This window comes from Gasterosteus aculeatus, chromosome 17 (assembly GCF_964276395.1).
Source record: "Gasterosteus aculeatus chromosome 17, fGasAcu3.hap1.1, whole genome shotgun sequence".
Lineage (NCBI taxonomy): Eukaryota > Metazoa > Chordata > Actinopteri > Perciformes > Gasterosteidae > Gasterosteus > Gasterosteus aculeatus.
The window spans coordinates 9,382,499-9,402,270 of record NC_135705.1 but is presented as its reverse complement, the minus strand read 5'-3'; the positions used below and the strand labels follow the sequence as shown (position 1 = coordinate 9,402,270).

General features: G+C 43.3%; 4 protein-coding genes across 5 annotated transcripts; 3 read left to right on the top strand and 1 right to left on the bottom strand.

Moving 5' to 3' along the window:
• The first annotated feature begins 4,477 nt into the window (after nucleotides 1-4,477).
• Nucleotides 4,478-10,946, top strand: LOC120834755 (von Willebrand factor A domain-containing protein 1). Its single transcript, XM_040203003.2, has 5 exons — nucleotides 4,478-4,779; nucleotides 7,829-8,368; nucleotides 8,494-8,772; nucleotides 8,964-9,239; nucleotides 9,460-10,946. The coding sequence occupies exons 1-5, from the start codon at nucleotides 4,698-4,700 to the stop codon at nucleotides 9,750-9,752; spliced, it is 1,470 nt and encodes a 489-aa protein (XP_040058937.2). The 5' UTR covers nucleotides 4,478-4,697; the 3' UTR covers nucleotides 9,753-10,946.
• A 17-nt stretch (nucleotides 10,947-10,963) lies between these two features.
• Nucleotides 10,964-14,331, top strand: ora3.1 (olfactory receptor class A related 3, tandem duplicate 1). Of its 2 annotated transcripts, XM_078092045.1 has the most exons (6): nucleotides 10,964-11,094; nucleotides 11,955-12,060; nucleotides 12,140-12,441; nucleotides 12,664-12,927; nucleotides 13,540-13,779; nucleotides 13,988-14,331. In XM_078092045.1, the coding sequence occupies exons 2-6, from the start codon at nucleotides 12,036-12,038 to the stop codon at nucleotides 14,198-14,200; spliced, it is 1,044 nt and encodes a 347-aa protein (XP_077948171.1). In that variant the 5' UTR covers nucleotides 10,964-11,094; nucleotides 11,955-12,035; the 3' UTR covers nucleotides 14,201-14,331. The 2 variants fall into 2 exon arrangements, with proteins under 2 accessions (XP_077948171.1, XP_077948170.1); XM_078092044.1 differs by lacking the exon at nucleotides 10,964-11,094 and having other exon boundaries at nucleotides 11,752-12,060.
• Nucleotides 14,332-14,652: 321 nt separating this feature from the next.
• Nucleotides 14,653-16,094, bottom strand: ora4 (olfactory receptor class A related 4). The gene is made up of 2 exons (XM_040203010.2): nucleotides 15,865-16,094; nucleotides 14,653-15,775 (listed from the first exon to the last, which is right to left on the bottom strand). The coding sequence occupies exons 1-2, from the start codon at nucleotides 15,949-15,951 to the stop codon at nucleotides 14,753-14,755; spliced, it is 1,110 nt and encodes a 369-aa protein (XP_040058944.2). The 5' UTR covers nucleotides 15,952-16,094; the 3' UTR covers nucleotides 14,653-14,752.
• A 1,399-nt stretch (nucleotides 16,095-17,493) lies between these two features.
• fndc10 (fibronectin type III domain containing 10) lies at nucleotides 17,494-19,591 on the top strand. The gene is made up of 2 exons (XM_078092043.1): nucleotides 17,494-17,802; nucleotides 17,890-19,591. Exons 1-2 carry the CDS (start codon nucleotides 17,797-17,799, stop codon nucleotides 18,997-18,999), a joined length of 1,116 nt encoding a protein of 371 aa, XP_077948169.1. The 5' UTR covers nucleotides 17,494-17,796; the 3' UTR covers nucleotides 19,000-19,591.
• The last annotated feature ends 181 nt before the right edge of the window (nucleotides 19,592-19,772 follow it).

Here is a 19,772-nt window from a genome sequence, read left to right as displayed (position 1 = left end):
AATAATCCCCAAAGGCTCACTGACAGCAAACCGAGCTGATGTTTTAGACTAAAACACGTCACGTCTCTCCAAACAGCTGTGTGGCACACAAAACTGTGAATGACGTTCATGACTCATCCACTCCGACCTGCCGGCGAGCAGCAGGGAGCGTCTGTCAGAGACGCCGACAACAACCTGCTTCAAGCAACCAGACAACGTTGTATTGATTAGCAAATGTAGACGGGTGGCAGACCATTAAAGGAAAGTGCTGCAGCGTCAAACACCAACAGGAACAACAACGAAAGGTAGTCATTTTTGTTTTGAGCACCTTGTTAATATGCTGGAGTGAATATTAAGTTAAATATTAAGCTTCAAGTACAACTGGAAAATAACCTTTGGATTTAATGGCTCAATTTCCAGTTTTTTAATGACGGAATGAATATTCCGACAATTCCTCTATTGTTACCTTAGGTACTGTACTATGGTAACATTTAAATACCACATTTCTCTGCTGCTAATTATTTCCAATTATTTCATGATTATGAAATTTTGACCTTATAAGAACCATATGATTTCACAGATATTGTTATCTATATCACAATTGTATGTATGTTGTTGTATTATACAGGAAATGCAACCACCATATCAGTTTAAAGTCAGGCATATCAACATTAACTCGCTATTTGTTTGTTGTTTTCATTTAGATTTTAACTAGATGAAGGAAATGTTTCTCCTGAGGATAACATGAATGTCAGGGTTAGATCAGAATTTCATGGCAATCCATCCAATAGCTGTTGAGAACATTTGCCTTCAAATGTCAACTGTTTGTGGCTCCAGAGGAAAAGGATCAATGAAAGTCATAAATGTCATCTTCTGGGGACCATGAATGAATTAGGACAGCAGAATCCCCATGTCAAATGTGACAGAGGAGCAATAGACATCCTGACTGGAGCATCGGTGATATCGGCGTCGCTAAAGGATTCTTCAGGTGTGATTAGCTCCTCATCAGCAGCCTGTTTTACACAAGTATTTACCAGCAGACTGCTAAGCAGCTTCTTTCCTCAGGCTGTCCGACTGGTGATGCATGTGTTTCCCTCCACCACACAGGACCATTTTGTTTCGTGACCCTGTGATTTAGAATGCCAAAAGGTCTATTCATAAATCCTTTAAATGTTGCTGTAATTGGACCAAAGCAAGTACTTATTGTTGTTTGTCCAGTAGCTTAAAGGTTATCACGTTCTGGTGTGTGACGACACTTTTTACATTACTGAATTTATATAGTTTTTCACAGCAGTCTGGCAAAAATCTGCACCTGCAGTGGTTGAATGTTGACCTCTCTACTGAAGACTATATAGTGAAGTGGTTTTGAGACTAAATTTCCACCATCCATCACAAAGCACAGTTTGAAACTGAAGGCTCATTCATCTCTCTTGTGTTTAAAGCAGCAGAAAAGGGAGAGATATCGAACACTAAAAGCCTGAAAGAAAAACACTACCGTGTTTAAAGAATAATTCATGCTACATTTCATCATTCCCGACCTCATGAAGTAAATATTACCGTCCATCACTGTCTAAAGCATTGTGTGCTGGTGCAGTCTTTTAATAAGATTCCCCACCTACAAAGAAGAGGTGGACTCGTTACTAAATCCATTTGCAAAGAATTGATTTAGGTTAATTGATCCATCAGAGGGGGTTATAACATCGTTTTTTTCAGTTTCTTTCCATGCATGACAATAAAGATGAGCTATAACATGATATGTACACAGTGATACTTAATGACAGTTTCAAGTCACTGCAAATATAATTTCATCCTGTACAGAAATGATTGGAATCCATTTATTAAAGAAGCTAAAACCTCTTTAGCTTGAGAATCTTGGAAATGAGCCAGTCTGCTTGTAAACCTCTTACCACAAACCACATGTGTGTTCCATAGACCGTCTGGGCTTGAAGCATGTCAATAAAAAGGTTCTAATTGAAGTTGTCTTTGTAAAATAGAATTTCACTATTGGTAAAAACCAGAGGCAAAGTGTCATTTAAAGTTGGATATTAGTCTCACTGGAAACTGGGCTCATGTTGCTGCTTCTGGGTAAAGTGAGAAAAGTGACTGGAATTTGAATGGATTTTTGATCACAAAGCCCGAAAAGTAATTGGATAATCGTGAGAAAAGGATGGATTCATCACACATGTTGTTCTTTGTCAAATGATCCACTCACACACAAACCCGTACCGATGTACAATTAAGATACAAAATGTATCTGGAATCTGGAATTACAAAGGGGGCTTTACAATCTTTTGCACAGGAAAATCTACCAACCAAAAAAAAACTTTGATGAGGAGAAAGAATTAATTAAAGGGGATATGTACACATAAAAAAACTAACAAACCTACAAATAGTATGAATGCCATGTTTTTCAAGAGAACGTGAATATACAAGCTCGGCTTTATGGGAAATTCCAGTTTTCCATCTCACGGGGAGGGCTGGCGATATTGCAGGCCCGGACACGCACCAGATGGTGGATGAGCAAGAAGACGAAGGAAGTAAGGCTCCATCCTTAATAATCAGTCCTTTGAGTCAGTGCCTCTAATCAATACCTGTAAGTGCTCTGTATATTGAGTTTCCACTGCTTTTACAAGGGAGACTTTTTGTTTCAAAGCCGTCCTTGAGGTGGTCCTTCATCAACGAAGAAACACTAGGCTCACATGTTCTCTCCACCCTTTGATACGCATGTTCATAATGAAGGCTTTCAGTCTTAAAGGGAAATAGGTCACTACTTTATCGCATCTCTGCTTCTGTTACAATCCATGTTAATGTGTGTGCCATGCTGACAACACATTAATCTGGAAGTTAATCAGCTAGACTCCTCAGATGAGGCAGAGCTTGTCAACATGGGGTTAATAAAATGGCTTTTTAATATCAGATGTACCTACTTTGTGCACAACCAGGCACTAATTTTCATACTGTGAACAATCAGAATCAGCTTTATTTCCCACGAATGCTTATGCATACACAAACAATTGAACAAGAACAAAAAGAAATAGAACAGATATACGTATAAACATTTAAGGTGTAAATATATGTAAATATATATTTCCAATAAGTACATAAGTATACACAGATGACACACAGTGACCTCTTAACAGAATCTCAAAATGAAGATTTGGATCCTTTTAATATATTATAATATGGTATAGCATTGAAAAAATGGTTAAAACTTCATAATGACGAACTGCGTCCCGAATCCATACGATATTAACATGATATATCATGTTTGTGAATGTGTACAGGTCACGCATATGCATCTGCACACAGGTTCACATCTAGCATATAAACATGGGTTACAAAGACATGTAACTCTCCACAACAAGCCCAATAAGTGCATGTGTTTCATGCTTAAAGTGTATTGATTTGAGAAATTCAAAGCAGTCATAAAAAATCTTCCAACTACCATCATTAATTAGTCTTTAACCAAAAATAGAGGAACCTATAGAAGACTTCAGCAGCCCTGAACCTTCAGACAGCCGTTTTGTCGACTGAGCTTAAGTTTCCGTCTACTGTCCGGGTATGCCGGCCTGGTATGTAAGCAAAAGTGTTTTTTATCAAAAGACAATCAAAACATGTCGTCTTAAAAACATTATCTTTCTACAATCTGTCTCTCACCATCCCTCCTCCGTCCTGCAGTCTGCACGCCCAACTGGCACACTGAAAATAATGGAAAACGCTGTCACATAGAGGCCAATTATCCACATTATTTCCACTGAAGACACAGACGTCTATTTTTAACACTGCAAGGCCCTCTCATCTAAAAAGGGGCAAATTCATTAAGTGGCCTTTATTGATAAAGGCTTTTATTTTTACCTGTTGGCACACACGCACACACACACACACAGAGTAGCAGGGTGCGTCCTATTGCTGCGGTATTGCAACTACAATAAATGCATTGCAATACCCTGAACTTAATCCGAGTTTTGTCCCTGATAAGAAGCAGCGTGGTGTTTTCTTTAATACAGTCTAACAGACTGGATAATTGGGTTCCCTTCTCGTTCCTTGATCCTCGCCCTGTTTACTGTTTACTGTTGTATAGTGGGTTTTGTGGTCAGCTCGGGCTTTTTCCAGGATGTCCCAAGAGAACCAGATCAGTTTCAATGTTATTCCTCTAGCACAAGAGGATGTATCGGGAAAACAGATGAGCTCATTTTGTTCTTTCAGCCACAGCCGGGATTGAATCCCGGCATGCTTGTGATGACACGGCTCCTCTGGGACCCCGTCTGTTGCATTGTGGTCTACTTGCTCAGGTGCTTGTCTGTTTACACCAGCACAAAACAAGTTCCGTGGAAATTACAGTGCCGTAGGAAATGGAAGTCTTCAAGAAAACATAAAAAGTCCCATCGTAGACCAAATAAAGCAATGTGACTGATGTTATGCTGTGGCTCAGCAGCTGCAGGAGGAGGAGTGAAATGTGCTGCAAGGTGAGAGAGCTTAGCGGAACGGCAGGGAAGGAATCCTCCGCAGGAACAGGCATGATGACGCAGGTGTGTTTGTAGGAGAAAAGTTTGGATGACTTGTGCAACACGAGGGTAACGCGGCGGAAGAAGTACACAGAAACACAGACTGGACCAACTTTCTGTGCGACGCAAACCGATGAAGGAAGACCAGGTTCTTTCTCCTGCCTGTGCTGCTTCTGACCATCTACATATATTTTTTTAAGCTGCTAAGAGAGGATGAAGGGCTTTTTGCTTGGCGTCTATCTTCTCTGGGCGATGCTGCAGCTGTGCAGCATGCAGATTGCTTCACCTGCCACAGGTGAGTTGATAACGTATGCTGCCATACAGACGTGAAAGACTGTGTACACAGTAAGCTGACAGGTTGCAATGTCCTTTTTAATGTGTTTTCCTTTTGTGCAGATGCACTCTAAAACTTGCAGGTTTGGTGAGTCAAAGCGCTGCACGTGTCACACGCTGGCATTAAGAAATGCCGGTAAACGATCAAACGGCATTTAAGGAACAATTAAGGATCTTTGACACACGGAAGGGGCTGATCATTTTTGTGTTTCATTACTTTTAATTCAGAGAATCGAAGGGGTTTTATAGGTTCACAGCTCTCTAATCGAATCAATATAAAATATAATGGTTATGCTGTATATGAATATAATCGTTTTAAATAGTATAAAGAATAATTGTTATCATACACTACAAACTGGAAAGTACCTTTACTCAAGTAGTAGTGCTATAACTTTTTACCCCATTACATTTTATTGATTGCTGCAGCAACTGGTTTCATCATTTTACATACAAAACGCATGATCCCTATGAAATATATGAAGCTGATATCGATTCAACTTCTTAACAATATCTACAAAAATTAGATTTGCTTCAACAAGCTTACAATAAAATGCTATATAACAGTACTAATACATAAGAGTAGCAGCACTTACGCACTGATGATTACAGGTTAACAGAGTTATTTTACTTCTAAATAGTTATTTGCTGTCACTTAATAATATTCATTCATTCATATTTTTGATCATAAAGGATTTGAATACTTATTTCACCCATGGAAGTGATATATAGTGAGATATTTCATAGCTTCAAAAGGTGCCAGTTTGTGGCTTATTATGGGACAAAAACAGCTATGGAAAATGTAATCTCGTCCAAATGATGTCACCGCCGGAGATATTAAAGCCTTTTGGGACCCAGAAATATATGCAAGTAAAAGTGCGCCAACTCTGTTCTGTCCTAAAACATCCCAGGGTGATATCTTTTGATCGTCTCTGCACTAAGGCCTTGGCACTACAAACCAATGATACGACAGGCACGCTCAAATCTCACAAATACACATTCATGTATTGTCCTTTGAGGAATGCAAAGATGGAGCAATGCCTTTGCATCTCCCTCAACAACTCTTATCCAACCATCTCCCCTCGTCTTTCTGTCTCGGGTCCCGTTTTCCCCTTCAGCTGCTCCACTTACGTACATACACATGCCTTATTGCGCTCTTTCCCCTCATTCCTACCTCCCCGTTTATTTTCCTGCTGTTTTATTTTCTGTCTCTCTATAAAAGTTTAATGATTATGGACCACTGCTGCAATAAAAGAATGGGTGTGTTCTGCGTAGGAGCTGCAAATGGAAAAGTGCAAAGCGTGTGGTAGAAGGGACACAATAAAGCAGATGTATACATTATGTGGAGGACAATTAGGAAATTAGTGTTGAATTTATTTTCATTTAGGGCACACGTTTAAAAATCTTGACAACCCTCAATCTAAATTATCCTACGACAGATTGTCACTTCATATGTTTTTAGATGTGATGATGTAGGCCCTGTGTCTATAACACTGGAACTATATGGGAACAACGTGTACCACATGTAGTGTAGCCACATGCAGTTCAACAACAGTTAATTGAGTCACCAAATGTATTGGAGATCTGATTGTGCAGGATGGTGCTTCCAGCTATAATTCATTCTTGCCATTGAAAATTACTCCACTACAGACACGGATGTGGAAATGGAGCACAATGGCTCCTGAGGTGTGATGAAGGTAGAAGATGTTTATTCGAGTGAATCTAATATGTGGGATAATTTTTTCCCCTTATTATGCACTGCACTGCTTTTTGGTGGTTGGGGAAGGAGTTTTCACTGCTTTAATGGGAATCTCAATATGGTTACATAATAATTAAACTAAAATGGCCAGTATTACAAAATAAAACACTTCATATACCTGTTATTGCATTTTGTTCTTTATAGTATTGCTTCCCCAACGACAGCATTAGCATCTATGACATTAACAAAATGAGCCTAAGCTAAAATAAATCGGTGTTACAAGACTGAGATATGTATGTAGTCATTGTGGTACGATTCATCACTGCCAACCGTCTCTGGTGTCTTTGCACCTAATCCGGAAAGTATGTTACAGGCTTATTCTAAAATGGATTAAATTCATTTTTTCCTCAAAAATAAGAACAATAACTAATAGCGTAATTAAACTCTATTAAAAAGGAAGGACATGGGTACATGTTCACAGCCTTTGCTCTACAAAGGCCTTTGTTGAAGGCTGTTTGGCAGTAATTACAGCCTCGGTCTTTTCAGAATGATGCTGCAAGTTTTTGAGCAGTTTCTCTCTTTGTAGAACCTCTCCAGCTCCATCAGGCTGGATGACGAGCGTCGGTGCACAGCCATTTTTAGATCCCTCTAGAAATATAGATATATCGGGTGTATGTCCACATTGGGGGGCACTTACAAGCATGAGATTCAGGGTGTCAGGAATGACATTCACACAGAATGTACATTCAATGACACAACAAGAGACACACAGGGCTTAAATACACTGGGAAGGTGCAGGTGATTGGACACAGGTGGAAACAATCAGGGACACGGCAGACAATCACAGGGGATGACAGGACAAGGCAGGAAGTGAAGTTAACCCAGGGACACAAGAGGCAGGAAACTACAAAGTAAAGCAGGAAATAAACCCAAACCGTGACAGCGACGCTGTGTGTATGTGTGTGAAAAGTGGCTGCTTTTGGTGACAAACTCGACTGGTTTCTACCTGGTAAATTACACTAAATGTGCTGAGGCAGAGAGGCGCTAGGCCCAAAGAGGAGAACCGCTATAACCATTAGGAAGAGTATGTGTATTAATATTTTTGTGGTGAGACGGTGGAATGGCTTTGATGAAGAAATTAAGCAAAGTATGTGAAATCAGTTCAAGAAAATTAATAAATGATGTATTGTTCTTATGAAGTACAGGAATGAGGACAGAGCCGTGTCTTTTTCTCTCTCGAGTTTGAACCTTGTTGCTGTGTTGATACAATCGCATATTGAAATGACCTTTCTGCTTCTCCTTCTGTTGTGCACAGTGTTAAACTGCTGTGAAGGGGATATTCTCATTCTGCTGGACTCTTCCGGCAGTGTAGCCAACCACGAGTTCCTTCGCCTGTTGCTCTTCGCCACCGAGCTGTTTCGACCCTTTTCACTGGGCCGTGGGCACGTGAGAGTCGGGCTGCTGCAGGTGGGCACGAACCCTCATCTTGAGTTCGGCCTGGATGTCCACAGCCATCAGGAGGGTTTGCAGAAAGCTCTGCAGAGCATCAGCCAGCTGCAAGGCGACACCAACACAGAGGCGGCGCTCAGGGTGGCCCAGCGGGTTCTGACAGAGACGGACGAGAAGGTGCCAAAGATACTGCTGTGGCTGACTGACGGTGTGCAGCCCGGAGACGTGGACGAGCCGATGTCTGGGATGAAGGCGCGGGGCGTTTCTGTTTTAGCCGTTTCGACGGTTCATGGCAACTACCAGGTGTTACAACGTGCAGTGACGCCTCCGCTGCGTTCTCACCTCTACTCTGTGGACATAGAGAGCATAGACATCATCACAGAGGACCTGAGAGATGCCATTATTGGTAAGTTTGTGTGTGTGTTTGATATATGAGGTTTAGTACAGTAGAAGCTCTAGTTCCATGGAAATTGATTTCTAACTAATAATGATCCGATTTCTCTGTGTTATCTCACCTTGGGTTATCTTTAGAGATTATCCGTGCAGAGCGTCTGCGTGTGGTCCACTTGACTTCCCACAGTGCTGTGCTGCAGTGGCGTCCGGTTCTGAGCACAGACAGTGGTTTCTATGAGCTCTGGTACAACTCTGTGAGGAAAACGGACAACGGAATCAGACGCATTCTGCCAGGGGACTCCACCGTGGTCCAGCTGACGGACTTGCAGCCTGATACCACCTACACAGCGGCCCTGCGACCCGAATCCAACCAGAGGGAGTTTAACACGCTCTCTGTTACCTTCACCACACTTCCTGGTGAAATTTAAAAAATGGGCAATGCATTTCGAAAACATACGTGTTATTGAATTATAGATCCTGATAGATGTAAATCCTAAAACTGGAGACCCAATCTTTCAACAGGCTGTATTGGATCAGCACATGCTACAGCTACCAATCTTTGCCCCCACGACCCCCCCCCCGACCCCTCCTCCCTCATCTCTCCTCAGACGTTCTAAGCCCGGCAGTGGTCTCCGTGTCAGACTCCGGCCCTCGTCAGATCCGCGTGAGCTGGGGTCCCCTGCAGGGGGCCCGAGTCCAGAGATATACGTTGGAGTATGGAGCTATTCCCAGCGGAGACGTCCGCACCCTAATATTACCCGGCCAGCAGAACTCCACGGTTCTGACCGGCCTGCAGCCGGACACCCAGTACCTGGTCACAGTCAGCGCTCTGCACGTGAATGGGAAAGAAAGAGCCATGTCTGTAAGGGCGTGCACTCAAGAGGGTACGTGTTTTTGGTTTGAGGTCGGTATACCATGATTGTATGTGTGTGCTTGTGGGTGTAGAAATGTGACTGTGTATTTCAGTTCCACATTTTATTTAGCATTTATTGAAAGTTCAACTTTTGGAGGCCATTTGTGACTCATTCCTACGTAGTCTCACTTGAACTGTTCATTTCAATTGTTCCCTTGCTTTCCTCTTGTTTTTGTTATTCATCCCGGCAGCTTCTCTGCCGGCCCTGACCGACCTTCAGTTGACCCAGTCGGGGCGGCAGGAGATCCGGGTGGCATGGCAGGCCCAGGAAGGTTTGCAAGGCTACTGGCTGAGCTGGGAGGCAGGAAGCTCCTACGGTCTTAATCCCTCCGTGTCCTCTGCCTACTTGCCTCCTACCTCTCTGTCGACGCGCCTTACGCACCTTGCACCACACGGTCGAGTGTGCGTGTCCCCGGTGTACAGCTCGGGCCGAGGAGACAGGCTGTGCTGCACTGCGACGAGCCACACAGATTGGCCCAGCTGACTGTTACCATCATCTTTTTCTAAATTTTATTCCCACATTCACATTCATAAATAGCTCATTGGAGGAAGTGTAATTTTCTCATTTGTCCGTCTCTTCTCTTGGATGAATTCCAGCCAGAGGGGTTGACGACCACAGTCTGCAGCAATCAGGCTGCTGGAGCAAAAGAAAGTTGATGAAATACGGCATCATTATTTTTGTATAGTTAAAATGTTCATCATGGAATAAATCATAGTGGCGGAAAGGGTTTTTATCACAAAATCCCAGCACAGTGGCTCAGCAAAATGTGACATAATTATAGATTTTAAATTGGAAAGGAAATCCGCCCCCACATTCGTTCCGATATTTAACTTTCACATGCAGTTAGTCTGACAGGAGCGTAAGCTGCTGCAGAGAATGCGATGCTCATTTAGCATTATTATTATAGCCTACGCTTATAATAATAGTATAAAGGCCAACGCCACACATGAAGATTATAAAATATCAGTATAATTTTGACCAGTTTCCACAGTTTAGTTGGATGACGGAGGAGGACGGGGGTCTGCAGCCTGTTTCCAGGGTTTACAACTTTAAACTGTAATGTAAAGGGTTATGCTTCACCTTCTTTTCCTTACTAGCTGTACTCATATCAGATCAAAATCACATAAGCACTCCTGATATCAGTAACACGTATCGTCTGGGAACACGAGGAGTATATCAATTGGATGGATTTTTGGTCACAAAGCCCGAAAGGAATTGGATAAGCATGAGAAAACGATGGATTCCTTTAACAAGTATAACATACATTACGAAACATGATAAATTCTAGAACTAAAGTTATGCAATTAAAAATGCAAGTGCCCTGATAAACTGTGAGGTGTAACCTGTTCGAACACAGATGACGTGGTTGGCACATAGAGGATAATATTATTCCATGTTTTCGGCTCTTCAGATCAGATTAAATTTAGGTTCTTTGTGCACATACAGTGAATGATATGTACAGTGAATATACCGTTCCTATTACTTGTTGTTGAATATTTTATTTTCTATGCTACTGAAATGGTCGCCAGGTTTTCTGTTAAAATGTTGTTTTTTTAGAAGGGGTTAGAAAATTCAGATTCGTCCTGTTTAGTATTTGCTTGTTCATGACGCCACCTGGTGGTTGCATGCTGTAATCAGAGATTGACGATTGAATAAATGATAATCTATGTGACATTACCCTTTAGCATTATTACCGGTTACGTTCAATTATATTTTGTAACTTCACTTGTCACAATGTTATTCGTACAAATATTAGTGAAGTCCTTGGTGTGTTTCATTACTACGTAGCAGTGACAACAAAGGGACATGCCGACCTAAACTCAAGGTACTGTAGAATGTTTCAAACCCAATTTAATTTATTCAACATTGAAGAAAGGAAAATTACTTATTGAATACACAATATATTTGTCAGCATTGTTTATCATTTGCACCTTGCAGCATCTTGACAAAACATACAACACCCATCCATATATTTAATATTCTTTAATTATTTATGTTGCTCTAGAAAGCAAATTTCAAGTTTCTTTTAGTTTAAATAATTCTCTCTCACTTGTATGAAATACTTCACAATTGCTAAACCAGGTTTTGACAAATAGCGGTTTGTACAGAATACAAACACAAAACCCGTCACACTCCAAGCCACAACTTACCTTCGATTGACACTTTAACAAGAGCACATCTAGAAATTTAGCCAGAGTGGATTTAGTTCATATGTGTTGAGGCTTGTTAGATTACTGACCACCTGAATTAGTGACCATTGTGTTGTTTTAATGATAAATGAGGAGTGAAATTGTTTGATTTTAAGATAAGCTTTGTGTTTATCAGCACTTATATTTAACTTGGTAACATACAGTAAAAACACAAGTTACATTACGCTATTAAATTCCTGAAAACACAATCACAAAAATACATGCACACAATCAGAAAGGCTTCCACGAGGATGATGGAGAAATAAATAAAGTTGCAACGTAAGGACATTTAATTCAGGAATACGCTAATTAATCTCCTGTGGTTCATTAACATGTGCCTCAAGATCCCAAAGGCGTAGAACATTGTGTTGCTTTTTGTCTTTCTGACAGCCTAACGGGGATCGTCTCACCAGGCCGCAGCACAGCGACACCTATGTTATCGGTTTTCTGTCCTGATGACACACGTAGAATAACCTTCTTTCATTGGCTCCAACAGGAGTGTCTCAAGTTGTCTTACTGCACCTGCAAAGATCGAGAAGGACAAAATAGCACAGGAGTCAATATACTGGTGCATACCATGCCAGCAGCATGCAGGAGGACGGGTAACTGAATTATATCCACTTTGATATTGAAGTGATGAGAAAACATGCTTAAAGACCTACTGCTGTTAAAACCTCATAGACAAGTTTGGTGAGAAAGCGGCTGCAATGGCGGAGCACATTGGGGAAGATGGAGAGAGCACGCTTATTGGAATGGGACTTCGTGTCTCCGTGTCCCCCGTGCAAACTGCTTTTTACATCATGCTGGTGACTCTGGGCATCCTGGGAAATTTCACCGTCGTTGGCGTGATCGGTAAGAGTATAGCAACGGACCACGTTGGGGGACGTAACTCGGACATCATCATCATTAACATGGCACTGTCTAGCCTGCTGGTGTCTGTGATGAGGAACATACCGCTTGTCATCTCTGACATTGGACTGGAGGTTTGTGCTCTTTAGGGTCAATTTTATTTTTGAAATTGCCAACCATGCTGATTTCTTGAGTGTACTTCTTTGCCATTTGGAATCCTTTTTCTGCCACCACACGGACCTACAGCAGCTAAAAGATTTATTAGACACGTGGCAAATTCAGTAAGGGGAAGAGACCTCTTGCAGGGGGTAAGTGAGAACATTTGCTAATACACACCGGCCTCTTTTCTTTGACAGCTGTACTCTTCCAAAGAGTGGTGTCAGGTCCTCATGGGCCTCTGGGTGTGGCTGCGGTCGGTGAATGTGTGGTCCACGCTCTTCCTCAGTGCGTTCCACCTCCAGACGTTGAGGCGCGTGGCTCCCACCGCGGTGAGCCGTAACGGGCCCCGGGGCCTTCCCAAGACCCTGCTGCTCAGTCTGACCCTCATCTGGCTTCTCAACTTGGTTTACTCCATTCCTGCTCATATCTTTTCCACTAGCGGAGACGTGAACAGCACAGAGGTGAGAGCCTGCAGGAGGCTGCATTATCTTACAAGCCTTTCAGCCGTATTTCATTTTGTGCACCATGTTACTTTGTTTTAGAGATGTTCTTTTACTTTATTTTCTATTTGAGGCTTGTTTGCCATTTATTTCTGTACGAGATGAAAAGTCCAAGCATTTTTAAACCTACTTTCATTTACGTCACAATAAACAAGTTGTCTTCCTTTTTTTTTAAAGTTAACGTCATCATAATAAAATTACATTACTTTAAAGGTAACTTTAAAAACGTGTTACCGAATGATAATGTCAAATTGACCAAAAGTAGTAAATTAGACAAAGCCTGTGTAGCAAGATTTTAGAAAAATGGTGGGGAAAATGTTTCAGAGGTCAACAAATCACTGAGATACTCGCTTAAAGTTTAGAGGAATGTTTTGTGACGACAAAATTAGTAAAATTTGATGTAAAAAATCTTGACAAAGTGATGTGAAAAGTCCTTAAATCATGTAGATTCGCAATATGGCGTCATAAAGATGTGTCAGACGTAGATTTCCCTCATGATACGGCTATAACTCCTCTCCGAGGATTGCTCACTGAAGGTTTTTTCCGCCTCTGCTCCTCCATCTGCTCTCTCAGACCCTGATGCTGGTGAGCAGCACAACGCGCCCCCTGCTGGGCTGCGTGTGGAACTTCCCCTCCAGCTACAGCGGTCTGGCCTATGCAACCACGTCGATGGTGATCCACGAGACTATTCCCATAATCCTAATGGCCATTACCAACCTGGGCTCCCTGTACACACTCTACACCCACAGCAGGGTGCGCAGTACAGATGCTCCGGTCATAAAGCGGGTTCCCGCTGAAAGACGGGCGGCCAAGGTGAGGAGGACCAGGGTGGAAGGGGGAAGACTTGAGCTCATGGTCATCTTGAAGATGAGTTGTGAATAGGGAATTTAAATGTTCCATGAAAGAAAGACATGATAAGCTAAAAAGTCAGAACTTCAATTGTTTTACATTTTTATTTGAGTCAAAGTGGACATATTACAGTAGTTTCACTTCTCTAATTCATCGTTTTGTGTTTCTGCAGGTGATTCTCACTCTCATAATGCTCTTCATAGTATCGTGGGGAACTAGCATTATCTCTGTCAACTATTTCAACTACAACAGGGGCTCTTCTGCAGAGTATCTTCTGATCATTGCTCGTTTTGCCAACATCATCTTCATTGCAATGTCCCCTATTGTTCTGACATTCGGCCACCGCCGGCTGCGTTCTTTCGTCAAGTCTACACTCTCTCACTGACAGATACCATGTGCAGCTCACACAGTACTACTATTACAATACTATTATTTACATCACTAAAAACATTTGAAAGAAGGCTCGTGGTTAAAGGTATGAATGTATTATCTTTCTCTCTGTGAAAGAGAAAAGTAGCCAACAAAGTTGTAAACTTGTTGCCATGTAAATATCCCCAGGATGCGAATAAAACTTAAATTAAAAAGAAAATCTCATAGCTTACTTATTTTTTCTTGTTTTTGGGCGACATCTTTTAAATATTTTATTTGGCGTAGATTGAAAAAAAGGGTTTGAGCCATTGTACCTTTTAATTCCAGACTGTAAAGCCTATTGAGACATTGCACCTGCTATTGGTTGAAGCCAAAAGAACCATCATAGTGCATATTAGCTCAAAATATACAACAGAAAAGCAATGATACATTGCATTGGATGAAATAGTTTTAACAATAAAAAATATAAATCCTCCGCTTGATTATATGTAATAATTTCTGACTAAGCTATTGCATTCAATTTCTTGAAATATCTTAAAAGCTTAAATAACACCACACTTTGCTTCCATCACTTGTCAGCTTGAGCGTTCCCTTTCACTTGTACCACCATCCTCTCTTCTTGAACAATAAAAACAGATCGTTTTCCCCTCCTTCCTTTAGCCTTTGGGGATTTAATACGCTCTTCGGTGTTCTCCTTGCGGCATTTAAGAACTTCGGACCACATCAGGATCATATTCATGATTCTCCTCCTCAGCTTACCATGTCCCAGGGCCACCACCATGGGGCTGAACCCCACAAACAGCGAGGCAGAGAAGTGGGCCACAGTCAGCAGCCCCTCGGCATGGTCTCCCCCGTCGTGGTTGTAGTATGTCACCGCGGCGACCTGTAGCGCCCAGCAGACCACGAAGAGCGACACCAGCGACACGATCACATGAGCTGCTTTGCGTTCCGTGGACACGTGCTTGTCCAGCTCCTTCTGGGTTTCTCCCGGGTGTGCCCCTGCGGCGACGGCTCGGATGTGCTTTGCCAAAGCGTGCAGCGTGGCCAGGTTGGTGCACACCATCAGCACCAGCGGCAGCACCTCGTTGAGCGCGAGCGAGGCGGAGGCGAAGGCAGAGCCCTGTTGGTTGGAGGGGAACTCCCACACGCAGCCTAGGAGCGGCCTGGTGGTGCAGCTGATCACCATCAGCTCCACAGTGGCATTGCCGTGGACGTGAGTGCTATATACAAGAGCTGGGATTGAGAAGGCCAGGTTGGCGCCCCACACCAGCCCCAGAGCAATCCAAACGTGCCGTCTCTCCCTCTCCTGTGCGAGAGGTCCACAAGCCACGTGCTGCCGCCTCAGGACGGTGCAGTGGAAGATGCTGAGGGCCAGGGTCACCCAACAGCCCACAGCTCGCCACCAAACCCACAGCAGCATGAAGATTCGGCACCAGCCCAGAGACAGAGACACATCCAGGCCCAGGTCTGACACAAAGATGGGCACCGTGCGGAAAAGTGAGGTCAGGAGGTTGGCCAGTGACAGGTGCACCAAAATAGTATCAGAGGGAGGGAGTCTCCGAGATGGACTCTCAAAGGCTGACTGAAACACCTGAGAGTAGAAGCGAGAAAGACTGAGAACATTTCTGCAAAAGACATTCAGCGCGATTAACAGACAAAAGTCCCAATTGATTGTCTCACCACATGGATGACCAAGATGTTCCCGAGAATGCCAGAAAAGACAAGGAGCCCAAACAAGACAGCGTCTACAGTGAGGACCTCTGACATGTCATCATCCTTTGCATTGCGACATAACTTGCTTTTTCTTGGGGCCAAACATGTGTGTGAGACTCAGAGTGGCACGTCAAGGCTTCACATGGCCCACTACTGCTGCCTTATATATGCACGCAGAGACCAACAAATGTGCTGTACGTGCAGACGCAGACATTTTCCACAGTTTCTTTGCGCATCACTAAACATCAATGATCGCCTCAACGCGTGCAGGTTGCTTCTTGTGCTCATAACAGCCTGTTATAATTAAATTAAAGTGTAACTCCGCTGAACAAAAACATGTGATCGTCAATCTTCAAATTGATCTTTTAGTAATAACTCTTAATAATTAGTTTTGCTAAATAAAAACATCTAGAATCAGACCATAACTGCCAATTACGCAGATTTAACCAATTACTGTGTATGACTTTTAGGGAATAGGTAGAGCTCAGTCGGTCCCACGGCGTTCTCCCCTATGAGTCAGCTATTCACGCTCTCCCTTGATACTGATTGTTTACTGAGTTTCTCTAATGCCACGAGGCAATCATTGGTTCGAATAATGTCGCACAAGCATTGCTTAATTAAATCTTGATCGTACATTTTTCCACTGTGCGTGAGATTAAACTTGATTTTTTATCACTCTGATTATTAAAGGGGCTTGTTGCTCATGATGCTTTTAAACAGAGAACATTGGTCAATAACTTCATTCAACAGTGATTGACTTTATATAGTTGGGCCTTTTCACCTCAAGACCTCTCGACTGCACTGCATGTAAGAATGCTACATCTAAAGGGGGGGGGGGGGGGACAAAATGATAGCAACACGTGCACTAGCCCCCCGGAAGACCACTAAGAGCGACACCAAGATTACATCCTGTTGTCTGATGCACTATGCCGTTATGAGTGTTATCACTTGTGTTGTCATAGAGGTATTTGTGTTACTTAGTGCCAACAGTATTGTTAATATGCGTTTTAAGTGTTTCTGTGAACATTCATAGATGAAATAACCTAAAGATCTCCAATTACCACAAACTGTTATCTCCATCCCCTTCTTATTTACAACATATTTACAGAAATAAGTTTAACCCAGGAAGGATTCGCAGCTACCACTTTCTGTCTTGCATATATCATGTTCCTGTTGTGAAAATTGGGGACTTGATATTCTAGATGTCTATCTTGTCCATTTCTTACAAAACAACATTTTCAGTTTCTATACTGGATTTGCAAACTGATTATTTATAAATACAGATTGGTTTCGTTGAACACCATGCATCCAAAAGTGAGTGCAGAAACACCTCAGTGGCAAAAAACACAAAATGGTAGTAGTCTCCTTATCAGTGAAGCTCATGAAACCATTGTTAAACATTCAGACATTAAAAAAAAAATCAGTGAGACAATTATGCCATTGAGCTTTTGAGTCAATTCTAATCTGAATAAACACTGATTCTGCGCATTTCTGAGTATAATTGATGAGTACTGAATAGCCTACTAGAGTGTTTCATTGATTGTAGACCTCTGCTTTTCTGAGCGGGCTTTGTTCTGCGTCTGCTGAGTGGTTTTTGCACCGGGAGGCGAAACAACAGCAGCTCTGACCTGCAGGTGGGCAGCAGATGCGCGTCGCTTTCAACCTTCCCTCCGTCAGCGTGCACGGCACACTGACACGCGCCTGAGGCGCTCGTGTGGGATGACGACTCCATCGATGACTGCTAATTTGTCAGCGCACGCGCCCACGCGCTGCCGAGCCTCGAAGCGTCGGTGGCTTTTGCGCCGAGCCGGGCAAGAAGGAGCGGGTCTGAAGGCACGACGGCCGGGGTCCTTCTCAACACCGACACCGGGAAAGGGATTTTATTTTTATTTTTCATAAATGCATGTGAGTCGAAATCCAAAATCGCGCGCTCTGCGTGGCGAGACGCCTGCGTGACTGCATGTTGTTTTTCTGTCGCCGATCTCATGGCAGACATCGACCCCGCCTCGTTCCGTCGCCCGTCCGATCCGCTGTGAGAGGAAATCATTCCGCTGGGAGATGAAAAGCCGACAGCGACCATCGCTGTTGGCCCTTTCGGCACTACTGCTGTGCACATTGCACCAGACAGCTCGGACCCACAGCTTTCATCGCAGCAGCTCTGCATCACCGTCATCATCAACAACAGCAACAACAACAACACACCCTTCAGAGTCTAAAGACAGGAATCGTTTGGGGACCCAAAACTGGTCTATACAGACTAAAAACAGTTCGAATTATGGCTACCGACGCTACAAAAATAGTCCATCGTCGCTAAGGCTCAAGGAGGAACCAGGTCCATCTTTCAACTCGAGTGATGGCACTACTGTGGGATCTAAAGGGTCTGACAGGGCGCCGATCTGGATCCCCAAGGAAGGGCCGTCACCACTGTGTGCCTACCAAGTGATTGAGGGAGGCGTCGGGGAGCCGCTGTGTTTTAGGCACACGCTGTTTGGGTTCAAGTGTCATAAGGGAGAATGCAGCACCGTGGTGTCCGTGGGGAACCTGGTGGCAAATATTCTCGTCAATGGCAGCGTGCTGTTGCAGTGGACCCGAGAGGTGGAATCCTCAACCATCGGCCGAGGCGAAAACACAAAACCAGCTGCAGCTGGTCGGACGGGCAGCGGGGATCCGGGGACAAACATAACAACGGAGGAAACTCGACGATCAAACCCTCTCTTCGGTGGCCGACGGCACGAGAGGGCCGGCTACGAGTTAAACTGCTGGTGGAACGGGAGCTACACTCAGTTCGAGTGTGCCGGTGTCCATCTTGGATCTGGCTGCAGGGACCTCCTCCTGACTGAGCTGCACGAGAACATCCCCTACCGCATCTGCCTGCGCTCTCTAGGCCGCTCGGATGCAGATCAGAAAGCCAGCCGGCGGGACTGCGTTGAGTTTACCCTGCCGCCGTCTGGGATGCAGGACATCGTGATCGCCATGACGGCGGTCGGGGGAGCTATTTGCGTGATGCTGGTCATCATCTGCTTGCTTGTGGCATACATCACGGAAAACATCATGAGCCCCACGACGCAGCACACGTACTACCAGACTCACTCGCGTCACTGATGCTGACGTCACCGTAACACAGCGTAAATTTAACATCCATGACGACATTATCTAATCTCAATGTCACTAAATGGTCCTTTTCAATCAGCCACGTGCTGATATTCGCATTCTGTTGTGAGTGAATTTAAGCACAAACTACTGTTGCTCTGCAAATAACATGCCTTGTCAACCTCTGCACTGAACCAAAAGTACTGATAACCTGTATTTAATAACATACAGTTAACTGTTTTTGTTTGAGTTTTTGAGTCCATCAATCTGTAAGCTGACAGCAATACAATAAATGAAATGATGAAGTGGCTTTTAGTGCATCACAAACAGAGGTTTTTGCTTAATGTGCAGCCTATGACATGGCAGACATGTGCTGTCTTTGCTGTGACACAGGGGAATTTAAATTTCTTTTTTTCCACTTGACTAAACCATTCCATCATCTATTGTGGCTTTTAAGTCCGCCTACAGTGTGTACTTGTACTATTTTGTGAAGGGCAATACTATCTGTTGTACAATCTCCACTGTGCCAAACACCTTGAGTTAAAATGACTTTATGTTCCTGCTGTCAGTAAATAAAGTACCATAAGGTCATTTGTAATACTTATGAGCTGTCCTTGTTTTTCTCCTTGCGCGTGAGACCATGTGTCCATTTGTGTGTCCTTACATTCTTGGACAATTGTCAAGGATAAACAACAGACAGGAATTCAAAATACATGTAAACACAAACCCTTATTAGAGCGGTGTGATGCAAGTCAGTCACTGGGTGATGATGATGTGATATCTAA